Source organism: Quercus suber, unplaced genomic scaffold (genome assembly GCF_002906115.3).
Source record: "Quercus suber isolate HL8 unplaced genomic scaffold, Cork oak 2.0 scaffold_92, whole genome shotgun sequence".
In the NCBI taxonomy this organism is placed as follows: Eukaryota; Viridiplantae; Streptophyta; class Magnoliopsida; order Fagales; family Fagaceae; genus Quercus; species Quercus suber.
In genome coordinates, this window is record NW_027069557.1 from 324,259 (window position 1) to 352,197 (window position 27,939).

Here is a 27,939-nt window from a genome sequence, read left to right on the forward strand (position 1 = left end):
AAACTATCATCATGACTACATATTATGAAAATCTGATCATTAAATTACATGTTTTTTATGTTCTTACTTCTTAACATACTTATCAAATTTCGTGTCAAATAAATATTACTTACTATTCGATCCATAAACTTATTTTTTATGCATAATTTAAACATTTGATTAATGACATAGTTATTGATCTTTGATCTTCTAGAAATTTTGCAATAGGGATGGCAGTTCGTGTTCGCAGGTCGGATTCGTGTCATGTCAAACCATTAGTATTCGACTATATGGATTGACCCGAACCCGACCTGTTTAGTAATCGTGTTTGGAATTTTCAACCCAAACAAGACCTATTTATTAAGCAGGTTGACCCGACCCGACACGTTTAACTTGTTTAATTAACAAGTCATGTAAAGGTCAATACAAATGACCCATTTAATAACCTATTTGATTAATAGGTCATACCAAACCTATATAATTTTTATCAATTCCCATATATCTGAAATTAAAATACAATTACAACTATAAATATAATAATAAACATATAAAAACAACCATTAATTAACAATAATATCAAAATAACTAATAATTTTATAAGCTAAACGAGTCAGACGGGTTTGCATGCTGAACACGAACACGACTCATTTATTAAACGGGTTAACCGTATCAACCTGAATATGACCTGAATATGTTTAGCCTCAACCCATAACCTATTTATAAAGGGGTTAGTTGTGTCGGGTTTGCAAGTCGTGTCAGATTTTGCCACCCTTATTTTGCAAACATGGAAAATTTAAAAAGAAAATGTAATTTAATAGTAGATTTTTCAAAATTCACATCCAATAAAAAAATACTGAGTAGAGTTGTAGGCTTGTAGCTATTGGCTATAACTAAGAGTGTAGTCAAATTTTATCCTTTTTGTTTTATGATAGCTAGAATAAGATTTAAAATCTATAAATTTCATTCCATGATTAACCATCTATGTATTTTAATGCACCCAAATTGTAAAAAAATTAATTCAGTCTCAACACTGCTGCCATATAGGATTTTTCTTCGGACAACCTCATCAATCGATTGAATTGTTCACGAGTGATCTACATAACCACCATGGATGCATATATTATGAAATTAGAAAATCAATGAGAAATAATTTGACTACATGCCTTTTAAGCCCAATAAAGAAGATGGGTTTAATCATTAACAGTTTATAGGCTATAGCAGCAAGATGATAGTAGACAAACACTCAATGAAAAGAAAAGCAACAGTGGACATTCTCAGGGTTTTGATCTTAGACAGGACTTGGGTTCTACAGTGCCTTTTGCCTCTCCAAAAGCATTGTTGCAGCTAGAACTGACTTGCTTTCCAGTGGTCGAAGATATCAACTCGGTATTGCTCAACTTGATGGCGGTGCAAGCCACATTTTCACTACAATTAAAATTGACTGCTACTTCGGACTTTGATGTCCCACGTATTTTTGAGTAGAGCACATTGTTTATCTTAACTCCAACTTTCTATCAAAGCACAACAAAATACCAAATTTCTTTTTAGTATTAAGACTCTTTTTAGCTCAGATATTTGTCCCAAATTAAGTAAACATGCATATTTCTCTAAACTTAGTACTAATAGGTAAGGTAAAATATGCAAAAAGATAAATTAAGAGCATGGTTGACTTACTGTTGGTGGGCATCCATTTGGGCTGCCACAATAGTATTGATCAATAATTATTGGATTTCCAGCATCTATGAATGTTAAATCTGAGAACTGAATGTTCTGAACCTGACCAGCCCCAGTCTACAAAAGATTGAATTAATAATAACAATTTGATTTAAAAGAAATGCAACAACAAATGATTTATAATAAAAAATAAAATAAAGAACTTTTTATACCAAGGTCCAAGTACTTTGAAGGTGTCTTTGGTTGCACTAAAAAACATTTTTAGATATGAAGTTTATTTTCTAATTAACTTCTAAAAGATTGTGAAATAAAAATAAAATTAATGTTTGATGAGAAGAAACTAAGGTTTTTTTTTTAGGGGGGGGGTGTTGATGGGGAGAGAAAAAAGATAAGAAACTAGTTTAAGATATACATTTTTGTAAGAAGTTTTGGAGATCAATTTCAAGGACCCGGTCAATTCTATAACCAATATTGATTGCTTTGCTAGCTAGAAGATCCATGTGTTTTTTCATTTGTAGGATGCTGACTATTTCATATGATATAAGTGAAGATGAGTTTGACTCTTCATATTATACCTGATATGTCTTGATTCTTGCTCCATTTTGTGTCCCATTCAAGATAGAATGCTTCACATGTATATTTGATACATTTACCACAGTTCCATCACCGCCTAAACTTCCAATGCTATCACCAATAAAGTATCAAACCAAAGATCTTAAAAGTATGAAGTTCTTGGAAATTAATTTCAAAAGGAAAAAATGAAACAAAATAAACTAAAAAAATTGTGAAAGACATGCTAAAGAAGATGTTAATCACTTGTTTCCCGATTCATTTCTATTGAACCTGAAATTTCAAATAGCGTTGAAAATACTATAAACGTTTAGACCCCCAAACAACAAATTACCAATTCAAGCTTTATATCAAACAATGTATGTGCGGAAAATGATAACAAGCTTATAACAGAATTGATAAACAATCTAAACCAATTAAAATCACATCTACAACAAAAATTAAATGGTAAAAATTAAGGGAAAAGAGATGCAAACACAAGGACAACACGACGATGTGTAATCGAAGAGAAAACCGAAGTTCTTGGCGTAAAACCTCTCTGCCGCCCTCCAAGCGGTCAATAATCCACTAGAAAATATAGTTGGGATACATGAACAGCAATAGACCTTCCAAGCCTAATCTACCCAGGTACCTAAGCCCTTCAAGCTTTTTGCTCTAACAAGGTTGTGCCGAACCTTTTTCTTCTCTAGCTTACCAGATTCCACTATAGCCCACAGCATCAACCAATAATTATTGGTCCCTTCCAAACTGCTTCCCTTAGCACCAAAAGACCTTCTCACAGACGTAGGTATGGTGAGAAAATGATTTGGTCAAGAACCTCTCAAGGATGTATCAATGAAGAGGAAGAGAGTAGAGGAATTTGAAGAGTCTCTTAGGTGGAGATTTTGGATGAATCAATCTTGTTTTTCTCTAGGGTTTCTCTCTCAAAATTCTCTCTGGAAGCTCTCTACATTTCGTGTGTTTAAGGGGTATTTATACTAAGGTGAGATAGGAATGCGAAGAGTCAAGTTTTTTTAAAACAAAGCTAGTTGGCGGCTTGGCCTCGCAACTTGGCTGAGTCGCGAGCTAACAGAAAGGCCAGGCTGGACTTTTTGTCCTGTAGTGCTCCAGTTGGCATGATTGTTCATCTTCTCGCATGCTTCACTCGTGTTCTGAATTTGGCGGCTTGCCAGTTGCGAGTCACCTGCGAGTTCCAGCCACGAAGCCTTGCATTCTTGCACTTTCTTGAGCATTTTTGCACACTCTCTCACTCACTACCTTTACATGAATCCCACCTAATACAGGGTTTCTAAGTGCTGAAATACAAGCAAATTGGCACGTAATAAAGCCAACAAGATGGTTGATTATATTCAACCTTACAATCTTCCTCTTTGGCTATTCCGTGACAAAACCTTACAACAAACTCTAGACTTAATGCGTGAGTTGGGAAACAGTTGGAAAACTCACTCACACCTAACTCTAGAATCTGTGAAGCTCTTAAACCATAAGACCAAAAAAATCTCCTGAAACACAATAACACAATAAGTTCATTGTATGCAGAAAACTTGTAATGCATATGGAGCAAGCACAATGCGATCAAGCAAAAATGGGATAGAACAATAAACCATGGCTTGACCAAAACATCAATCACTATATACTAGTGATCACAATGCTCATTCATTCAAGAAATGAACATCCGGACATACAAGCTAATAAGCTTATTTGTAAAGTATCATTTGCATGTCCAACACTCAACCAATGCACAAAACATATGTGCATCTAGGAACATGATTCTACAAGGGCACAAGAGTGGTGTACTAAAAGAGAAATGCATGACATTTACCATCAAGTACAAAAGCTACATAGCATGGGTACAAAAACCTAAAAATTTTAAAAGCTTACAAAAGCAACAGGTACAAAAACCTAAAAACCTTAAAAGCTTACAAAAGCAATAGGTACAAACAAAGTAAATAAATACTGAATAAACATCATTAAATAATAAACCAAAGATTCAAAAACAAACAAGACCATGAGTTTTAAACCATAAAAACAACATATTAACCATAGTGTATCAAAAAGCATTAAACATAAAGTAAAACACTGTTTGTAACATGCTCCCCCTCAAAATGGCACTCTCCCTCAAGAGCTGCCCCCTCAAGAATTCTCCCCCTTTTTGACCGGAATGGCCAAATGGTTACTGTTGGGAGTTAAGACTGTCAAACTTGGCTGAAAGAACGTTGAGCTGATCTTGAATTGCTGCCATCCTTTCAGTATGCTCATTCTGAACTTCTCTGAGTCCATCAATCCTTTCCAGGATGATCTCAAGTGCATCTGGAGGTGCAGCTAATGAGGTTGAAGCTCTACTTCTCTTGCTTCTCCTTCTAGGTGTGACTGATTGTTCTGCAGCTTCTACTTCAATTTCCATAGGATCACCTTCTCCTTAGTCACCCTCTTCTTCATCACCTGAAAGAGGAACTTGAATTCTGATGATGGTTAGCTTGTTGATGGCTGAAGGAGTAGGCATGGGGCTGATATCTTGAGGGATCTCAACACCTTTTACTCTGAAAGCCTCATAATAAGGCTAGGAAAGATCAGCTTGGGCCTAGAAGTGGTTTTAGTCTCATCCACTATAGTGTCAAAGATGTGAGAGTTGATGTCAATGAAGGTTTTCTCCTTAAGTTTCATGAGGAAAATAGCTCTGGCATTGTTGATTGTAGTCAGTTTCCTCACTGGGTACAAATTGAACATCATGATGGTGGTTAGGCACATCATGTCAGCTGGAAATGCTGTAGTGTTGAGGCATCTCCCTTCTCTTTGACCACAAATGCGAGTTTGGACAATTTCAATAGAGAGCATCCTATCCTTGTAGTTGATGAAGTCAGAGTCCTCTAATTCTTCAAGACCTAGCACCTCATCAATGTCATGTGCATCTATGGTGAATTCCTTTCTTCTAACCCAACAACTCAACTCCTCCTCCCTTATCACAGCATTTGCATAGAAGTCTCTGATTGAAGGCTCACAGACAGCAGGTAGGTCTCTTAACAATTTTTCCCAACCTCTACCCTCAAAACAACTTGGAATGAACGTGTCCTTCAAATCCCTTAAGTCAACAAATCTTTCCTAAATGATTGTTCCCTTCAAGAAAGAATCTCTATATCTCTCAAAGTGTTGAACCGACCTAAATAGGTTATGGTCCATTTTCAACCTATTGTCAGATTTCTTAGCAGGAGTCTTCTTCTTTGTAGGAGATGGGGCCATCTATAAACAAGCAGAAAAGGCCACAACAAGACATAGCACAATGGATGAAATTCAAACATTAGCAACAGTTAAGAAATAGGTTGTTTGTCATCACCATTCAGTCCATTTACAGTTTAGATTCAGACAGTAAAAGAGGTATCACAAATCAGAAAAGGATAGAACACATTATCAACAATATAATGCATATCTTATTGTGACAAAGAGCACAGTTTAAACAACCAAGAGCTCTTTAGAGCACATTCCCAACCACATACTTCAAAAAGTAATAATCAGTTGAACAGAAGCAGTGAAAACCAGATTAAATCAAAACAAATCATATGACAATGAGATATAACTTCATGAGAATGAAATGATCAAACCAACTCAGAGTAGACAATAACCACAAAAACACACACACAAAGAAAAACCCAGTAAATCTGAACCAATAACAACACGGGTAAGAGAAATAACAAGCAATCACCTCTGATAAACTAAATCATGATAACACACATGTTTAGAATACTAGAAATCAAATTTTGCCAAGACCAAAACACCAAATCTCAACAAACATTAACCCAACCCAAGTTCGAACACATTATATCTCAAAACTCAAAAAAGAAAAAACACCTCACAAAATAAGAAAATAATGCTCAAATCATGAACTACGAAGTGAGAAAAAGAAAACTCATACCTTTTTCTTGAAGATTGGAGTAGAAATGATGCAAAAATGGATGCTTTGTGAAGTGATACTCAGAGTGTTTGAGAGAGAGAAATGGGAAAGACAATGAACGGTTACAGTAATTCAAGGGAAAACTGTAAAGTTTTTGAAAAATTGTCCTTAAAACGCAAAACATGCGTTTCTCGTGACCGGGTCAAGTCACTAGTCAGTCGTCAGGTAAGCCGCGAAACACTTTGAAATTAAGATTCCTGAAAAAATTTCTAAGTGTTTTTTGCGACTGGAAGGTCTACCGGCAAGACAGTCGCCAAGTGAGCCGCAAAATCCTCTATGTAATCCTCGCGACTAGACCTTCCACCTGCGAACAAGTCACCACACTGAGTCGTGAAAATCATAAAAACTCAAATTTTGAAAAATTTTCTAAGTATTTTTCACGACTGAGACCTTGACTTGCTAGTGAACCGGGAAAAATCTCGAAGAGGGCTCGCGACTAGGGCATGCGACTAGACCAACCCGCGACTGAGTTGCCAAAACAAGGCAACACTATTTTTGAAATTTTTAACATTTTTGTAAAAACAAAATACTTTCCAAAAACAAGCTAAAACACTCAAAAATATTTTTGTGTTTGATCAACAAAGATTGAGCTTGTGAAAACACATTTAAACAAGTACAATCATACAAATGAATATGGCATTCATTGAACATAGACTTGTGTGTTGTGTGTGAATATCAAAAATGAGATAGTCCTTAATCTAATGTGAAGCTTCAATGATCAATTCAATCAAGGCATACACAACTAACACTAGATAATATGACCCATCTCAATTATAAAAATATGCATATATGACCTCCCACATAAACTTGAGTACATTTCTTTGAAGCTTTTCATTTGACTCCATATACATTATATCATTTGATCATTTTGTAACAACAGATCTCATTGTGAGATCGATGCTTGAAATTTTCAATATTTCAATTTGATGAGTTAGCCTTTGGCTTTTTCGGCATCATACATTTTATTTTGGTTGCTTTCCCTTTTTCCTAGTCAAATACTAGTAGGTGCGACAGGCTTTTGCAACTCAATATCTCTTTTCATTTGAAAATTTACAATTGGTAAGTTCTTTAATTAAAAGCAATAAAATAAAGAGTGAGAAGATATATAGGCACAAGTCTATGCATGTCTCAAGATCAACAAAATTATTCACTAATCATTCATGACAAGATTGAAGATCTATTTACAACAGTTACTTAGAAGTCAAGATTTCTCCCACAATGATATGAGTGCATATGAGACAAGCTAAGCTCGTAGATGCACGAAGCCATTAGTACAAAGGTACAAGGCAAAATATGTTTTGAGACAAAACTCAACAAAGTCGATCAAACTTTTTGGATTTTCTACTTTTTATGTGTTTTTGGATTTTTGACATAAAACCAAGAAAAAATTGATCAAAAACAATGTAAAAACATTTGAAAGCAAATAAACAGACAATATAAAAACTCAAACACGCAAGAAGCACACAACGAAGCATATACACAAAACATGGGAAGAATTAATACATAAACATGTTGAAATGCTTATGCATGAGTACCCTTTGTCACCCACACGTCACGTGCGTTTAGGGTGATATCCTTAACGGATTGGGTACGAAAGTTAGGACTGTCAAACCTTCTTGTGAGACTTTCCAAGCAACTTGTGAAGGCACCAATCATCTTCATCATGCCCATCATTCTGAGATCACGGTTTTGACTTCTTGGTTGCTCACCACCCCAAGACTTCTTGTCATTTCTTCTTCCTTGTGATCGAGGAGCGCTTGCATTATTTAACGCTCTCAGCTTATGACAGTTGGGCTTGGTATGCCCTTGCAATCCGCGAAAGTGACAGAAATGATTTGTTCTAAGACCCCGTTGTGATCTTGGAAGTGATCTTCCTCTAGCTTCAAGTCTGGCTTCTGATTGGTTATAGGACTTATTGGACACCCGTTAATCAGCTACCTTCTTCTTCTTTTCAACCTTAACTTTTTCAGGAATAGGTTCTTCTACAACCGTCTCTTTGGCCTTTACAAACTTCACTTCTTTGGTGACATTTGCTAATAAGCTACTCCCTCCGGTATATCCCAACCCGGATTTATCTGAGGAAGGTTTTTGAGATGTCTTCTAACTTCTTGGATGAGACCCTCTCTATCTTGATATGTGCTTGCACTACCTCTTACTCAAGGAATCGAATTTTTGAGTAAGCTTCTAACAGCTGTCCATTCATTTTCTCCACTTCACATTTAGTCTCCTTGTATTGCACTAGAATAATTTTGTAGTCTTCCTCGGCCCTCTTCATCTTTTTAATGGCTGCGTTAGCCACCTTAGTATATTCACCGGTCTTCTCAATGAGTGAATTGTAGGTCTCTTGCAGTCCTACTGCTTCTCCAATTTCCTCATCTTCAGATTTCCCAATTATTCCAATAGACTCCAAATCAGAGTGCTCACCAAGCTCCTTCACAAGTGTACCCAAATCATCTGAGGATTCCACATGTGTAATGGTCATAAATGCGTAGTAGTTTCCTTCTCTGTCACAGCTTTCCTCAGAATCAAAATTTGATGAATCTAAGTCACTTAGAGTAGTGGCATAGACTTTCCCCTTTGATTTCTAATAATTTGGACATTCTTTCTTGAAATGTCCGTGTCCGTTGCATTCAAAGCACGTGATTCCCTGTGAAGATTGGGATTCTCTACTATCTTTCCTTCGGAATTCCCTTTTCTCCTTCCCGAAATTCTAAAATTTCCCTTTGTCACTAGATTTCCCACTGTTCTTAAGTTTTAAGAACTTCCGGAAGTTTTTCACAAGGTACGCCACATCTTTTTCTACAACATCTTCTTCCAAAGAATCATGAGATACTACCCTCTCATCAATTGTCTTAAGAGCGAGAGATTTTCTCTTCTTCTATATAGGCAGTGACAATTCATATGTTTGCAAAGAACCAACCAGCTCTTGAACTTTAATGTCGTCAAGATCTTTGCTTTCTTCAATAGCTGTTACTTTGGCACGAAAGCTTTCTGGCAGTGACCGAAGGATCTTCCTTACTATTTTAGAATCCTCTGTCTTTTCTCCCAAATTAAATTTGCCGATGACCACCTCGTTCAAACTTGCTATAAAAAGAGTCAAAGGACTCATCCTCGCTCATCTTGAGCTCCTCAAAGCGACTGGTCAACATCTGTAGTTTGGTGTCTTTCACTTTCTTTGTTCCTTCATAAGTAGTCTCCAAAATCTTCCATGCTTCCTTAGCAATAGTGATATGTGAAATCCTATGAAATTCTTCTAAAGAGACACCACAGAAAATAATATTCAAGGCTTTACTATTAGCATTAGCTGCCAAAGAGCTGCCTTATCTCAAGTGGATTTGGCAGCCTCCGACTTAGTCCAACCCACTTCAATTGCATCCCACACAGCATCATCAATAGAATACAAAAATGCCCTCATTCGGACTTTCCAAAATCCATAATTATTACCATCAGAAAATGGTGGCACATTTAGAAATTGAGACCTATCCATCTCAATGCGAGGTCAGGAATCGCACTAAAGTGTTTAAACCGCAACAAGTGCACCTACTCTGATACCAATTGAAAGTTTAAATAGCGTTGAAAATACTATGAACATTTAGACCCCCAAACCACAAATTACCAATTCAAGCTTTATATCAAACAATGTATGTGCAGAAAATGATAACAAGCTTATAACAGAACGAATAAACAATCTAAACCAATTAAAATCACATCCACAATAGAAATTATATGGTAAAGATTAAGGGAAGAGAGATGCAAACACAAAAACAACACGGCAATGTGTTATCGAAAAGGAAACCGAAGCCTTCGGTGTAAAACCTCTTCGCCGCCCTCCAAGCGATCAATAATCAACTAGAAAATGTAGTTGGGATACATGAACAGCAATAGACCCTCCAAGCCTAATCTACTCAGGTACCTAAGCCCTCCAAGCTTCTTGCTCCAATAAGGTTGCGCCGAACCTTTTTCTTCTCTAACTTACCGGATTCCACTATAGCTCATAGCATCAACCAATAATTATTGGTCCCTTCCAAACTACTTCCTTTAGCACCAAAAAACCTTCTCACAGACGTACGTATGGTGAGAAAAGGATTTAGTCAAGAACCTCTCAAGGATGTATCAATGGAGAGGAAGAGATTAGAGGAATTTAAAGAGTCTCTTAGGTAAAGATTGTGAATGAATCAATCTTGTTTTTCTCTAGGGTTTCTTTCTCAAAATTCTCTCTGGAAGCTCTCTACATTTCGTGGGTTTAAGGGGTATTTATACTAGGGTGAGATAGGAATACGAAGAGTCAGGTTTTTTCAAAATAGAGCTAATTGGCAGCTTGGCCTCACAACTTGGCTGAGTCGCAAGTTCAAGTCGTGAGCTAACAGAACAGCCAGGCTAGAATTTTTGTCCTATAGTACTCCAGCTGGCACAACTGTTCATCTTCTCACACGCTTCACTCGTGTGCTGAATTTGGCAGCTTGCCGATCGCGAGTCCCAGCCGCGAAGCCCTGCATTCTTACACTTTCTTGAGCATTTTTTCACACTTTCTCACTCACTATCCTTACATGAATCCCACCTAAATATTAGATTTCTAAGTGCTAAAATACAAGCAAATTGGCACAGAATAAAGCCAATAAGATGGTTGATTATATTCAACCTTACAGAACCTATTATAGGTTAAGGTTACCTCACTTTTTTTAACGCGTTACAATAGTGGTTATATATTTATTATGTATGCAAATTCAAACAGACAAAATTAGTACCATAAATTTTTCTTAAATTAAAATTTTTTTAATTTGACTGATGAAATTTCAATTCTACCAAATTTTATGAACGAGAAGAAACAAGAAATATTTAAGCCTTAAGTATAGAAAGGTAATGTCTTTGGTATTTAATAAAACATCCAATTCGTAGGATGTTATAAGTCAAGCTAATTTACTTCTTTATCCAACAAGCCTGAAAGTGTACCTCACAGAAGTGTGCCACATCATTTTTGCAGTTAAATATCCCTTTCGTCCTAGCCCTTTTTTTACTGGGCCCAATGGGCTAGGCACAACAGGTTGTGAACTAGTCTACACGTTATGTCGGACTAGGCTGAAAAGGAAAATCGTAGTTCATGACCCTGCCCACGGGTAATGTCAATTTTATCTTTAGCATGTTGGGCTAAGTGACCGGGCCTAATGGACTACTCATAGGCTTGTATTAGCATCTTATTGTATTATTTTTTACAAAAAAAAAAAATATCAATTTTTTTAAGGGAAGAATCAAATTATTTTGTTAAGGAAAGAATCAAAGAATTCAAAACTAATTTATTTTTTTTTATGGTCAAACCTATATAATTTTTTGTTATGTTGATAGAAACCTATTTAATTTTTTTATTAAGGACTTAAATGATTTTTTTTATAAAAATAAAAAATTTCTAACGGTTAATTCAAAGTTGCAAAACTACTAAAATATATATATATATATATATATTTAGGAAACTAAATTTAGTACAATCACTTTAAGAGTCTATTTGGTTGAGTGGAAAACTAGGAGATAGAAAATGGGGAGAGAAAATGGGAGAAAAGGGGGAAGATGAGTGTTTGATTGAGAAAGAAAATGGGAGGGAAAGTGGTGGGGCCAATAAGTTTTCTCTATGGGCCCACCAAATTCTAGCACCCCCCATTTAAAGAGAAAATAGGGGAGAAGAGAGGGGGCTAATGGTAATTACCATTCTGCAAACCCCCCCCCCCCTCCATTGACGTTGGTTTTCTCTTTTCTTTTTTCTTTTTATTTTCTTTTTCTCCCATTGTAAGTTAACGTTTGTTATGAATTTTTTATACCTAAGTCCAATCTTTTTCCCTAATAAAATTTTTATTAAGAAAATTATTTAATAGGTTATGAGAGTAGATTTCCATAAACAATCTTTTCTATCCTCCCATTTTTTTCTCAACCAAATAAAAGAGTTTTCCATCCCTTCACTTTTTCACCCCCTGCAACTAAACATCATGAAAGAAAACTAAAATCTTTTCTATTCTCCCTATTTTTTATCTTCCCATTTTTCTGTTCTTCTAACCAGATGGACCCTAAGTATCTTAGTGGCTAAGGGAGTACTTTTAAATAATTCTTCTATCATGTCTCAAGTTCAATCCCTCATACTTCCCCCTCCACCCCCCACACCCCTCCAAAATAATTTTGTTATGAATTCCAAGTTGACAAATTGGACATCGGGTTAGGCCAACATGCTGGGCTAATGGGTCGACCCACTAGGCATACATAGGCATAAAAACTATCCTAACCCATTGGGCTAACCATGGGCCTCAATAGTAACGGGTTAGGCCGCCAATTAGTCCAATGACCATTGGGCTACTGGATCAGGCTATGGGTTGTGGGCTATTTGGTGACCCTATTTTTGTCTTAAATAGACAATTTCACTCCATCAATATAAGATGATGGTTGAAGTTATAAATTAAAACAACACTGAGCATGTGAATTAATTATCACACAAAGAAAAAAAATTAAGTCTCTAATGGTTTTCAACTCAAAAGGTTTATTGATGCAAATATCTCATTTGAAGGTATCAAAAGCTCGTAACCCTTTTTTTTTTAGATCTTGTTAGGTTCAATAGATTAAATGTTGCTAACTTATGACAAAAAGGTTGATTCTTATGATTCACAAAGTGTTGTATTTCAAGTTCAAGATGAAGACCCAAGATCAACTCAAGGAAAGAGTTATTTCTAAAATCTCGACACATCCTCAATCAATCAAGTTGTCTCGACATATTCGAGATCAATTGAGAATTGTAGATTCAGTTTTTGATTTGATGCATTTTGCATTAAGTCAGCTATATGAGTGAGTTATGTAACCCTTATTAGAGTGCCTATATAAAGATGCATTATACATGACTTTCATAAGGTGGTAGAGATAGATCATACCCTAATCTATTTAGAGAGAAGGTCATAGCCTCCATCTAGTGACCCATGTGTTAATAATAAATATTCTTTAAGTTGTATCCAATTGGTGAGATTAGAAGTTAAAGTCAAGAGCCACCATCCCTAATATTGCTGCTATGGAGAAAATATTCATGAGGGTTCTTGAAGTCACAAATGGGACATTCATGTGGAAAAAGTGCAAGTTAGAAGAGGTCAAAGATTTGAAGCTATGTGTGATCATATTAATAAGTACTACATAAGGTAGTATTAGAATTAGTGATGACTATATTGCACAAACTTTAATTTTATTAGTGGACCAGATTCCACTTTAACTTTAATCCCCGAAGAGTTTTTCTCGTTAGAGTTTTCTCTTCACAACCATATTGCTTGTGCTATTCTCTTTCCACACTTATTTATTTTAGTGTTATTGATTTGTCACTTGAATTACTAAAGCTAAATTGAAAAGCATTTCTTTTCTTTTCTTTTTCAAAATCTTAAATTTCTTTTCTACTTTTTTTTTTTTTTTTTTAAAAAAATTCAAACAAAGGATTTGTTAAGGAAACCAAATATATTAATAGAGTGCGCTTTGCCTTCTCTTACCTTATCCCGTGACCTGGTCCACAATTCACATAAGTGATGTTTACATCTGAAATTCCATCTCCAATAGAAAAACAATCATCACCTGCTTGCCAATATTAACAACATCAAGTTATTGTTTTATATAAAATATATCAATTACTGACAAAAGAGTTAGATACCAACAGCCTTGTAGTTAAGTAGCATTTTTTTATTCTCCTATAGGAGAGAACATAGGTTCAATACCATCCTCCTTTTTGGCCCCATTTGTTTCAATCAAAAAAAAAAATTCTAGAACAAATTTTCCTCATTTCTGGGTGTTTAGGGCGACTTTTTCAAACCAAAATCAGTTTCTATTTAAATAATAAAAATCATTTTAAGTAAATGTCAAAAAATGGTTTCCAAAAAAGTTTGAGGAACACAATTCCTAAAAATAAATAATATTTCTTGAAATTATTTCAGCTAAAAACATTTTCTGACAAATACATTTTAAGGTGGAACAAATGGCGTCTTACTGTAAGAATTAAAAAACTAAAAATAACAATAACAAAAGAGAGTTGGCATTTTTAAAAGTTTCATAAGCATAACATAATGTTGAGTTACATTTCAGGGCAAAGCTAGGTATCGAGTTGAGACTTGAGAGTGAGTGATTGTCCCTTAGCATTGGGCTTGAATTCACGACCTCCTACTAATATACCAAGTTAGATTAATGACTGTTCCAAAAAAACAAACTATTAAGGAATTATGAATTTAATCATTCAATCTAATAGCTAAGTGTCAATAGCCTTGTAATTCAACTAGTTGATATTTTCCAAAAAAACATTCATGACTTAATTTCTCTAACTATCAAATTTTATATATATATATATATAAAAACATTCGTGCTTGGGAATCCCAATAAAATGCAAGAGATTTAGAACGGCAAAAGGGAAGACAATTACCAACACCGATAAAAGAGTTGTTGATGAATATATGATTTGAAGCTTGAATATGAATCCCATCTGTGTTTGGACTCTCATCGGGAGATATTATGTTTAGGCCTTGGAAGTTGGAATTCAACATCATTGCATCCCAATAGAAGAATATGGGTTTGGGGACTATTCACTATTTTAATTTGGCTCATGTGGATGTCATTGCTTTTATGGAATCTGAGTGCCTGCAAAGAGTCAATAATATAGAACACCAAACAATTTGCTGTAAATTAAAATCAAATAGGAACAGTGCCATCGGCAAAGAGTAATAAACTAATAATTTTAGCTATATACTACAAAGTTTACTCCAACTTTGTTTTAAACTGATGTGTGGTACTCACCAATTATATACGATTGAATTTATAACCATATAATGCTAAAACTTATAATATCTTTAACAATTTTCTTACTCAATAATCAAAATGCATTACCTAAAAATAATTTTTCTTTTATGGTATTACTCAATAACAATAATAATAATATTAAGAAATTTTTATATTGGCTATATTCCACAACGTTTGTAATGAAAATTTTTAAAATTTAATAGTTTTTCAATTTTTTTTTGTAATCATTTGGTATAAATTAGGATTAAGTTTGAAGAAATTTGTTCACCATGCATGATTGAGAATTTTAGTTGAGTGAACTGGTGATTCGTCAAGCCATATCAAGCAATTCAAAAAGATGTTTTAGAGAGAGTTTCACCATGTTGTGCAAAAAACATTTCAAGCGAATCTGTTAAGGAAACCACCGATTTTTCTCTAACAATTTATTTGTGGCCAATCATCCCATGCAACCTATACCATAAATGAGAACAAAATAAAACCCTAATGATCAATAGAGAAAGATAACACAAGAATTCCTTGAAAAACCTTGTCAAATCCACAAAGTCTTTCACCCTCTCCAATTAATTACCTAACACTTGAGAGAATTTCATCACCCAAACACAAAGGTCGCCTGTTGACTGTTTTGTATTTGAGTGTTGTAGCAATACCACATAGACAAAGCCAAATTATCAAGAAGCCTTGAAGTAACCAAAAAATTGGTTTGGCAGTTAGCATATCAACTTGCAGTATCCAATAATTGTGAAGACAAAAGGTTGGATTCAACAATTGCAAGCAAGAGTGGACACTGGACAGCATGAGTACAGTGTCTCTTTACATGCAAGGGAAGTTTTGCAAGTAAATATGAATCTATATCGTGGATTTGATGAGTTGGGCTTGGCCCGAGAGTGTTTTCTGATTGGATTTTCACTTCATGAACAACTTATTGTCTATGCATGAAAGAGTTGTTTTGTTTTTGTTGATTATTTGCTTTATCTATATTATATTTGAAATTGGTTTATTAACTACCCAAATACATTTATAGAAAAATCAATATAATTGTTACTAACTCGACTTAGGGGTCTAAACATTGATTTTCAATAATAATAATAATAATAATAAAAACAGCTTTAAACATACCGTAGGTGCACCTCTGCCACAATCCTGTAGAAAAAGTAACCTTGTTACAATTTTTTTTGGGTGAAAAACAATTTGGAAGAAATTTTAAAATTACCAAAAGTATATAGCAGGGAAATCTGAATTCCGAATGACTATATATGCTTGTGGACTAAAAAAAAAAGTATTTGAAGTACCTTAAGGTCAGGATGATATCTGCATGAGATATCCCACCAGCCCTTTCCACGACTATCTATTAGGCCAAACCTCTTATGTAGAGCCCAGTCACATGTTCAAATTCTATAAATTTCAAAACATCGTTGAAATCCTTCCATTGCTTAGGACTAGAAGGTGCAAATAAGACTCCCAATAACTGCAAAAAAAAAAAAAAATCCCATTTGAGTCATCCATTTGTCATCTAACTAAAATTTTCTCAAAAGTGCTTTTTTTTTTTAAGACTATCTAAAGAAGTTCTAATCATATCTTGTATTTAATAAAGCTAACTAAATAAACCAAATTAATATATGTTTATAAAATACACAATCAAATTGATTAAATTCAAAAGTGACAAACTGATAACACATGACATATGATCCAAAATAATAATTTACTTTCACTATATTCATCATCTTGCTTAATCATCTACATTTAAGTCAATGTTATTATTATGTTCATCATCTTGCAAAATTATTTATTTAATGACTTTTTCTTCTTCTTCATCAACATTTACCATCTCTTCTTGTCTTTTTATTTTAATAATTTTTCCTTTATATTTCTTCTTGGCATTCTAGCTTCTTAGACTTATAACAATAACAAAATAAAAAAATAATTAGATTGTCATTTGATACATTATTCATAGTATAAAAAAGAAAAATGCAAATATGAAGGTGAAGTGTTAAGTGTGTAGTCCAATTAAAGTTAGTAGGAAAAACAAACAAAAAAATCATGGTCATGGACATGGACATGTTATTTTATTGTTCTCAATTAAGTATCCCAATTATTTTGGTTTAAAAACAAGTCTAACAACTTGTTGTGCTCAAATAAAAGCACAAATTCTAACAAAAAAAAAAAACTCATTTTAAATCTACATATCTTTGTGTTGTACAATTTTACGATACAATATGATTCGTACAATTCAAACTTATGTATCATACGATTCATGAGCAGTTTTAATACACCTTAATGATCAAAACGTTTTATTCACAATATAATACATGTGATACTAGCAACTATGTTCTATTCTCATTATTACTGCATTCGTAGGAATGCATTTCAAAATAAACACAATTAGTTTTATATATATATATATATATATATGTGTGTGTGTGTGTGTTAATTTAATACTTGCACAATATTTCTTTTCTTTTCTTTTTTAATTTTTGTCACCTTTTCTAAAAAACTTTTATCGATATAACCTTGTAGGATATGTATATTGTTTGGTCTTGATTATTCTATTTTAGTGAAAAAGAAAAGTAGCGTGGATTTATATGTTATTCTATGTAAATTGTGTAGTCTTGATTATTCTATTTTGTTATTGTGTTAGTAGATAAAAATATATATTTAAAAAGAGAACTTTATCATTTTTTTTAAAGAGATATATTATAATTAATAATAAATTTTGGTAAAAACAAATTGAGGAAAATTTGGTTTAGTTACAAATAAGCTTTAAGTAAATTGAGTTAGGAGTAATTTCAAATCAGATAGATTCTCCTCATAAAATTAGAAAATGCAATTAGAATCTTATTTATTTAGATCATTACTAAGCTTCTACTTTAATATTTTATATGGACTTATAATTTTAAATCAAGTGTAATGAACTCATTATGTTGTACATTTATTTTTCTTTTTTGATCTCAGGCAATATATAGGAAAACGAAGAAATAAGTTCTAAAAATAAAAAAGGAAACATTTGAGGTTGAACTAATTTTACGCTAGCTCTAGCTCTATGTTCATGCACACATACATAATACAACCAAGGTATTCATGACAAAACAGCATGCAAAAAGAGTTTATGAAGGATTAACAAACATGACATTTTGCCAGGGGTGGTACCCATGGATCACAATAATGGCATGTCATCTTGAGATGCAAGAAACCTCTTTTGGGAAATATAATGTAAAAGCCCCTAATCAAACCCAAGGCTTATAAATTTTAAATCAAGTGTAATGAACTCATTATGTTGTACATTTATTTTTCTTTTATGATCTCAGGCAATATATAGGAAATCGAAGAAATAAGGTCTAAAAATAAAAGGAAACATTTGAGGTTGAACTAATTTTACGCTAGCTCTAGCTCTATGTTCATGCACACATACATGATACAACTAAGGTATTCATGACAAAACAGCATGCAAAAAGAGTTTATGAAGGATTAACAAACATGACATTTGCCAGGGGTAGTATCCATGGATCACAATAATCGCATGTCATCTTGAGAAGCAAGAAACCTCTTTTGGGAAATATAATGTAAAAGCCCCTAATCAAACCCAAGGCCTTTAAGCTTGATCATAAATTCTGAGCAAGCAAAAATTATTTACCTAAACAATTAAGCTCCCAACATTTTTGGCAATTGAATAAATCTCAGTTATTAAATCTAAGATAAAAATAAAATTCAAATTCAAATTCAAATTCAAATTATACTTCTTATGACTTACTGCAAAATAAACTTGAGACTTGCAAGGACCGCTAAAGGTTGTTGGTCGCAAGAAAAACTCCTTTCTAGGAATAAGCATAGTGGGTTCTCCCGTTTCTGCATTGCATGTATCATTCCATGCCTTCAAAAATGCCTTGATATACCAAAGTATTAACATGTTAGTAAACTAGAAATGCTTAAAATTGAAAGAAAAATAAAGAATTTTTATCACCCTCAAGTCTTAATGTGAGTGTCAACTTGAATTCTTGAAATTTTATTATAATCGGTTAACTTCTTGGATATATATATATACACACACACATTTAAAAGGTTTGCAACAAATCAAATATATTCTATTAATATTTTTTCATTAAAACCTTACGAATTTAATTGGGTGATGTATACATGATTTTTGTTAAATTATCAATAAATTTTGATTTGTAATAACATTCTAAGAGAAAATTTGGTTTGTCATTAGACTAATTAATGTTTAACGGCTTAATTATTTAAATAAAAAATTTAGGGGCCAAATTGAAACTTAATCAAAGTTCAAATATGATATTTCTAAAAGCCTAAGAAAATAATAGGTCAACAAATTAAGAATAAAGTGTGGCTTCAAACATGTTAGGAGTTATCTTTTCCAACTCATTATGTAACAATTTATAAAACAAAATCATGTGAATTATTTAAATAAGTCATATGAATTATTAAAAAATGCATGTAACTAAAACTAAATATGAAATATTTTTTTAGTCACCACGTAATAAGTTGGAGTATGATAGCTCAAAACAGGTTTAAAACACCAAACTTTTTCGAAAAATTAACTTCTCATCAACTAAAGAATATGGAAGTACTACCATGGAATCATCTGTGACAGCGTCACCTTTTGCTCTGTAATCCATAACGTTAAAATATTCAACTTGAGCTTTAGCAGTAATCCAAATTAACGTCACTGAGACCATGGCCATGATGCGTAGAATAGAATAGAACTCCAGCATGAACAAGCGTACAAGTTATCAGCCTTTCCTAATGGTAAATTTAGACTAAACTTGAGCTACATAAATTGGATTACCATGGAAAATGTCAGATGATGAATTTCCTTTGTGGAATACAGTTAGGTCTACAGGACTGAAGAGTTCTATTTAGTATTTAAGGCGTCATTTTCATTCACTTTGGTCACCATAGGGAATTCATAATTTACGTGAACAAACAATCTCTGAATGCAATTTTCCTTTCATGATAGCTTGGATAAGATTTGAAATCTATAGGTTTCATTCAATTAAAATTGTTAGATCAAATAAGTCACAGATGTATTTCCTTTTTATGTAATTAAACAGATCATTCAGAACCTAATTAACCCTTTATTACCTGACAAGAAATTTTACCAATCAGGTCAAAACAAAAGTGGAATTCCATTTTAAGTTTTATTAAAATCTTTTCATTCTCGCTTTGTTCCTATCTGCACATTAATTACTTTTGATCAAGTAACAGAAGGTCTATTGGTGAGGACTGCCAAATGGCAAAAGAGAGCTTGGCAATCAAATATGCAAAATCAAGGCTACATTCATCAAATCCAATCCGTAGCTTAGTTTGTTCTTACACCTATCATTGATAGGATTTATTGTTAATGATGATGATGATAATTATAATAACTAGTTAGCAAGGACGAAGCCAGGTCTTTGAGTTAAGGGAGGCGACTCTGACCTCTAGTTCAACAGCTTCTTAGCCACGGAGGTTTTTTTTTTTTTTTTTAAGTTTTTGATGTGTCCGTTTGATGGATAAAGACAATTATTCTGTTTAAAACTTTTTAAAGGACCAGTTGTTTGTTTGAGTAAAATTAGTTAATTGGACTTAATTTTTTTTAGCTTTGCTATTAGTGATTTTTGTTGTTGCACAAATGTTGCTGATTTTTGTGCTAGTATATGTTCACTACAAAAACAGGTCTATAGCCACGTTTCAAAAATGCGGCTATAGACCCCAAAAACGCAGCTATAGGTTCTAGCTATGGTTCCTATAATCACATTTTCAAACCTGGCATGTACTACGCAGCAATAGGCCCCTATAGGTCTATAGACGCATTTCTTAACCGCGGCTATAGGATTCGAGGCTTTAAAATTTTAGATCTATAAATTTTTTTAATGGCCTTTAAAATGAGAAAAGTGCTAGAGGTATATTGTTGATATACTGAGTAATTATTGGTAAGTAAAAAAGTGATGTAAGTGATAATCCTAGATGTGAACCAATAAGAATTTGTACCTCAACCGTTTATAAAAATATTGTAAATAAATTTGTAACTATAATGTTACTCTAAAAAGAATTAATGATATTATTAAGGAGACAAAACGTAATTTTATAGAAGAAAATTGCTAAAATTAATGCACATATATATATATATATACACATTGATATATTTTTTTAAAAAAAAAAAAATTTAAGGGGGGCTATTGCCCCCTGGTCAATTAATGCCTCCGTCCCTGCTAGTCAATACCCACAATGCACTAGAAAGTATAACATAGGATTTTTTTCTCTCTTTTTTTTTTTTTTTTTGGTCTAAATGTAAAATTTCATAATTATAGTAATTATCTATAATCATTTATTATGGTTATATTTGTATATGAAAATAAATATTCTATTATTAGAAATTATTTATGATCGTGTTTATATATAAAACTAGTATGTAGCCTCGTGCTACCGCACAGGAATGAATATATTATTAATAATGAGTTTATTCATGTTTAAAAGGCTCAATTAAGTCTAAATTCATATTATTAACCAGAAAATTTTATTAACAAAACTTTGCAGTATATATATTTTACACAGAAAGATGAACCTTAGTGACAATGTTTATCCAAAAGATCCATTCACGCTTTTGAATTTTCAATCTCTATTAGTAATTGAAATTTTTGTAGCTTAAAAAATTTAAAATAAAATAAAAAATAAAAAAAAAGCCCTCAGAGTTGTACTCATTTTGTAGTTTTACGATGGGTCATTTTGTAACATGATGGGTATTTGTGTGTTTTTTTTTTTTTTTTTTTTTTTTTTTTTTTTTTTTTTTTTAACCTCTGAAGTTCCACGACTGATAAAAGAAATTCTCTCCAATCTCTTTTTATAGAGAGATGGGTTTGTGCGTGTTTTTATACATCATTCATAGTTGTATTATCACGAAGCAGGTCCAATGGATTTAGATTGGTACTACTGATTCCCAAAACATGAGTGTTTAATGTGTTATTAATTTCATCTCATTGGCTTCTACACATGACAGCAAAATTAAAAATAATTAGATTGTACACGTGTATAGTAAAATTAGACTTCAATTTCAGATTCTAATTAAACAATTGAAATGATAATATATGATAATCACAACAATAGGAAAATTCAAATAAAATTTCGGATTAAATTGTAACAATCTGAATAAAAAATTCCAGTAGAAAGACAAGGTGGAGTGATCCACTCCAAGAAGGCAACCAAACTTGCGTAAATATAGAATAATAAATCTCTCTTCGGAAAATTTACATTGTTCATAACCTTTACCTTCACTGAAAATTTTAAAAACATAATGACTCACATTTGCCATCCAGACATCTACAGTCAGGTCCTCTTCAATTTGCGTGAGATTCCATTGATCACTAAGTTCCTTTGCAGACTACAAAAAGTATCATCCATCGGTCCACAGCAGTGCTTTCTTCATTGTTATAGGTGCAAAACCTGAACAAAAAGCCAAATATAAGGATAGTGAATTTTAGGCATAATGTGCATCTAATCACATATTAGCAATTTATAACAAATGTAAAGATGCAAACTTTGTAAGTGAATAGTAAACAAAACTCAGTGTCAGAACAAAAAAGAAAGCACTTTAATCCGAAACTTAGTGCAAATGTAAAAATGCAAACTTTGTAAGCAATTTATAACAAAGATGCAAACTCTGGCTTTGCTATCTTTTTGGAAATTATGCAACATACTCAAACCAAGTTCTTATTACCGATATTAATCTTTTTGGTTTTCACGTTTGACTACAAAATCAAGAAAAAACTTAATTAGCACGGTGACTCACTTGACCCGATACATAGAAGTGGTTTTAATGAGAATGAGTCCACATACATTTATCTTTTTGAAAATTATGCATTGTACCCAAACCAAGTTCTTATCACCGATATTAATCTCTTTGGTTTTCACATTTGACTGCAAAATCAAGAAAAAACTTAATTAGCACAATAACTCACTTGACCCGATACATAGAAGTAGTTTTAATGAGAATGAACCCACATACATTTAGCCATATGATGCAAAATTCAACTTCAATTTCAGATTCTAGACTCATGGCACAAAATTAGAACTCTAATTAGGAAGTATACATGGCACACAATTAGAGTTCTAATTTGGAATTCAATTTCACACTCTTTCTGCTTCACCTATTATTATATATATAGATTATATATTTGCCAAGAGTTTTGTAGTTCATTTTATTACCTTTTGGTGTGTCCTTGACCTCTAGGATTCAAATCCCCCCTCTCCCAATTTAACTATCAAATTATCAAATATAAAAATAAAATAAAACTATATATTCTAGAATTAAAATAAAATAAGATGTGTCAAGATTATAATGGAGAGTTCTCTAAAAAAAAGAGATTGTAATGGAGATTTTAAATATAAAATGATTTTTTTTGTTTTTTAATTATTCGATTGTTATAATAGAAAAATGGGAGATTTGAACTATAGATGTCTTGAAAATACTAAAAAGTGCCAAAGCTACAAGGCTCTTAGCACAAAACAAGGGTTTTATTTTATGGGATAAAATTAAAATAAAAAGCTAAAAACAAATATAATTTAAATGGTTAAGTAATATAAGTAGAAGTTAGTTTAAAACTTTCCATGTTTCTAAGTAGTAGTTAGTTTAAAACTCTTCCATTTGCTGGGTAATAGTCAGTTTAAAACTCTCCTATTAACATCATAAATAAATTAATGAAAATTATGTGTAATATTGCGAGACGACCAAAACTTATATAGAAAAAATATATTATAAGAGCATTCACATCAGTCCGTGTATAAGTGTGTATAATAGAAAAAATGCTCAAATTTACATATTTTTGTTCAAAAATAGCCCACATTAGTCCGTCTAAAATCTTGCAAAATCTTCTAAAATTATCAATAAGCTACAGTACCTGTGTAAATTTACACGGGCACTGTAACATGTGTATATGATTTTTTAATAATTTTTTTTTCTCTCTCCCCGGTATTGTAGCATGACTTTGCCTGGCACTGTAGCACTGTAGCATTGAGTTAAAGAAATGAATATTTTATTTGAATAAATGTGTATAATAGACAAACTGATGTAGGTGTTTTGTAAAAATAAGTATGTAAAATAGAAAAAGTAAGTTTTAAACTTGTAAAATGAAAATTTTTTTCCACGAACTGATGTGGATGCTCTAAGGTCAACTAATAGTCAAATGTCATCAACTATTGTATATAATAATAATAATAATAATTACCATAGATTATAAAAATAATAATAATAATAATCTACCAAGCAAAATGAATTATCAGCACATTAAAGATATGTACACAAAGGGTGCCTAATTTTTACAGAAATGCAAGGGTATAGCAACTATAACAAACCACGTCCACAGTTCATTTTATACCATAGAAATTAGTATTGGATATTTTGTGCAGTATGCGAGTATATTATGTAAAAGCTTATCTTTATAGTTCGCGAACAAAGTCATATTATTTGAGAATTAGTTATATTACATGTCATTATTAAAAACAAAGGAAATGTGAATTATTATGATTGATATAATTTAGTATGTGAACATATTTAAACAATTAAATAAACTCACAAACATTTAATCATTTTAACTAATTTATTGCATAATTATGTTCTATATTTTTTGCTTGTGTGTATTATTAAATTTTGCATTTGTGTTTTATTGGTTTTTATTGCAATCATAGCCTTTTTTTTTTTTTTTTTTGAGAAAATATTGAATAGAAGCTTCCTATTCAAATGATCACCCCATAAATGTTAAAAAGCATACTCATAAAAAAAATTATATAGTTTTGGGTACAGATTCTTTTGACTCTTTTTCCAAATTTATGAGACACCAACATAATAAATTAGGGGGAAAGTACGACAGCAAAGGACACAAAAGGTCCTTCATTTCGCTTGAGTGACTGCAGACAAACATTTTTCATACTAAAAGTCAACCACAAAGGACTTGGACTCTTTGAATCCAATCACTAAATTTTTCCAAATTAACTTTTAGTTGAATGAGAATCCACAAACCATGATGTATTACAAGCCTAATAAAACACTCATTTACAATTCCAAGCCACGAAACTAAAACTATATTTTTTTAGGTTTAGGTTAAAAGGTACTTTCAGAATATTTGTTAATTAACCATTTAAGAGTATGATAGCTGCCTCTAAAATTCAATAGTCTATACTCTATATTATTATTGATTTTGATAATTGTGTTGCCATTTGTAATATAGCCCAAGTCACTTTTTCAGTTTGGCTCAAACAATTTATTAAACACTTTTGAGGGTATGAGAGAATATTGAATCACGAACTATGGATTCAAGAATAAAAAATATGACCTTGATTTAGATAAATATTTAGATGCAATCAATAGCAGAAATAATAGCAGACCAATTTACGCACAATTCAAAGACACCATGGATGACTGGCAAATGTGTGGACTCTAAATACTTGAAATCAAACTTCATCTGCCATATCAAATTAGGTAGCAGTCAACGACTTTAGAATTACATTCAATTCCAATATACTTATATAAATTATAATTTAAAAAAAAAAAATCAGTTCTAGTAATATTTGGCTAATTGCTTAATTTTGTTTGATATTAAACAAATAAATAAATAAAAACTACAAAAGATTCCTACCAAGAAAATTAAATGTTGTTTCAAGACTCTTGATTATTTAATTCATACTATACCTTCAAATCTTATAATTTATGATATGTTAGTTTTTTTTTTTTTTTTTTAAATAACGTATAGAACCTTTCTAGAGAAGAGTCATTTATTCTCACCTCTAACTAGTAAAATTTACAGGTAAGCATTTTTTGCTAATGCACTAGAGAAAATATTTTAAAATTATAATCTTAAGATTACTATGTATCTAGATGCATCAACCTAAACGTTTGATTGAAGAAGGAAGAGGAATCTTTTCCATATCACTCATATGCAATAAAATAGAGTTCATTTGATACACAAGTCAGAGTGGGAGAGTTCAATTTTATCACTCCAACCAAATGAATCACTAGATGTGTTAGCAATCAAACAATAAATACATCATATTCCATCTCATTCAACTACATTTGTTCCTATAATCCATAAAAAGAAAAAAAATTTACTTGTATATGGTACTGAGTACGGATTTTTTTTTTTTTTTTTTTTTGGCATTTAGCCTGATTTTACCAACAATTTCGTTAGTTGACAAAAAAAAAACATATTTGATAAATAACATCTCAAGTGTACTAGACTCAATTTCAACGAGGGAAATCAAGTCTTGAAAACTCGAGTTCTATATAAACAATAGTACAACAGACCCAGCAAAGAAAAAGGAGAAAAAGAAAGAGCAGAGAAAAAGGAGAAAAAAAGAAAGAGAAGCAGAGAACATAAAAGAAGAAGAAAGAGAAGCAAAGAAGAACAAAAGAGAACACCTGCAGAGAAGCACCAAAGGATCAAATCTGCAGATCCAAAGAGAATCAACTTTGGCCTCCAAGACCCGATTTGGGCTTGATCTAAAGAGAAGAAAGATCAAATCTAGAGAGAAGAAGAATGATCAGTTAGCCTGAGTGTTTCTCCTGGTCTTTTTTCGAAGGAACTTGAATTTTAGAGACTCAAGTTCTATCATTGATATCGAGTCTCTTGCATTCAAGATGTTACTTTACAAATATGTTTGCAAAATCTATCAACTAACAAAATTGTTTGCAAAATCAGACTAAATGCCAAATATCCCCTACTAAGCACACCATTGTATTTATTTTGGGTTAAGTTACTAGCAAGTGTCACATAATGAATAAATTCCGAATTTATGTAGTATGCATACGCTCCATCGATTGCATGATCATCAATGGTCAAGACCCATATATCTTGCTTTTCCAACTTCAACATTCAAACAAAAACAACCCCCTCTCCATTATTCCAAATTCAACCACAAATTAAGTTTTACTTGACGCCTAATGGCCCTGTCATAATGGGTATGGACGAAAAGAATAAATTTAAAATGTTTAATAATATTAGTGGGCCAAAATCTGTGTAGTTTAATTTCAGGGTATCAAAACTACGTTGTTTTAAGCTTAAGCCTAAGAGATCTGTAATGCACACATCATCAATGAGCATGAATGAAAAGAAGAGATCCAGTTACATAATTTTAGGGACAAAAGTTTAAATTTATACTTGTTAATAATTGCCCTTAAAGCATTTGTTAATGAACTATTTTTAAAAAACATTTATACCACATTTATTAGAAATATAGAAAGCTACTACCAAAATTAATTACTTTTTTTTTTTCTATAAAAAATGTCCTAAATATATTTTCTAAACTAATGCTCCCCTTAAAGCATTTGTTAATGAACTATTTTTAAAAAACATTTATACCACATTTATTAGAAATATAGAAAGCTACTACCAAAATTAATTACTTTTTTTTTTTCTATAAAAAATGTCCTAAATATATTTTCTAAACTAATGCTCTTAAGGCATCCATTAATTATTCCAAAGTCAAAGGACACCATTCTTCAAGTCATCTTAAATTCGAGGCAATTCAGCCTATGGTTTCATAAAACTAGTAATCATTATGTTATGACAAATAAAATAAGAGATATCAATTAAAAAACAAAACAAAACAAAAGATACAATGTAACAAGCCATGTTCTAGAGCATGCAGAACATTCTTCACTTTTTTTTTCAATAAAAACCAAAGGGGTTTTCTTTTTTTCTTTTTTTTTGATATATCTAGTTTTCTACACCAAAAGCAATACTTTCAAGTCTATAACAAATGGAAATAAAACACCAAATAATAATGGATTCATTTACTCACAAATACAAAAACAACAAAATGACTTATCAATGTGACATTTCCTAAAGCGAATTTTTTTTTTTTTTTAAACATATCTAGCTTTCTACAACAAAAGCAATACTTTCAAGTCTATAACAAATGGAAATAAAGCACCATATAATAACGGATTCATCTACTCAAATACAAAAACAACAAAAACGAGCTGTCAATATTAACTTAAAAAAGAT

General features: G+C 32.2%; 1 protein-coding gene across 1 annotated transcript; it reads right to left on the reverse strand.

The window, feature by feature from the left end:
* Positions 1-1,253: 1,253 nt before the first annotated feature.
* On the reverse strand, positions 1,254-4,627 carry LOC112009777 (polygalacturonase QRT2-like). The gene is made up of 4 exons (XM_065774411.1): positions 4,401-4,627; positions 2,229-2,337; positions 1,654-1,770; positions 1,254-1,490 (listed from the first exon to the last, which is right to left on the reverse strand). Exons 1-4 carry the CDS (start codon positions 4,625-4,627, stop codon positions 1,254-1,256), a joined length of 690 nt encoding a protein of 229 aa, XP_065630483.1.
* Between the last annotated feature and the right edge of the window lie 23,312 nt (positions 4,628-27,939).

Bases quoted from the DNA above. Each gene is read 5' to 3' on its own strand.
- LOC112009777 (XM_065774411.1), bottom strand. From the start codon at position 4,627: ATGGAAATTGAAGTAGAAGCTGCAGAACAATCAGTCACACCTAGAAGG. The intron at 1,771-2,228 runs GTATAATATGAA...AATCTTTTGTAG, and splicing joins CAAGAATCAAGACATATCAG to ACTGGGGCTGGTCAGGTTCA. The intron at 1,491-1,653 runs GTAAGTCAACCA...GTGCTTTGATAG, and splicing joins CAAATGGATGCCCACCAACA to AAAGTTGGAGTTAAGATAAA.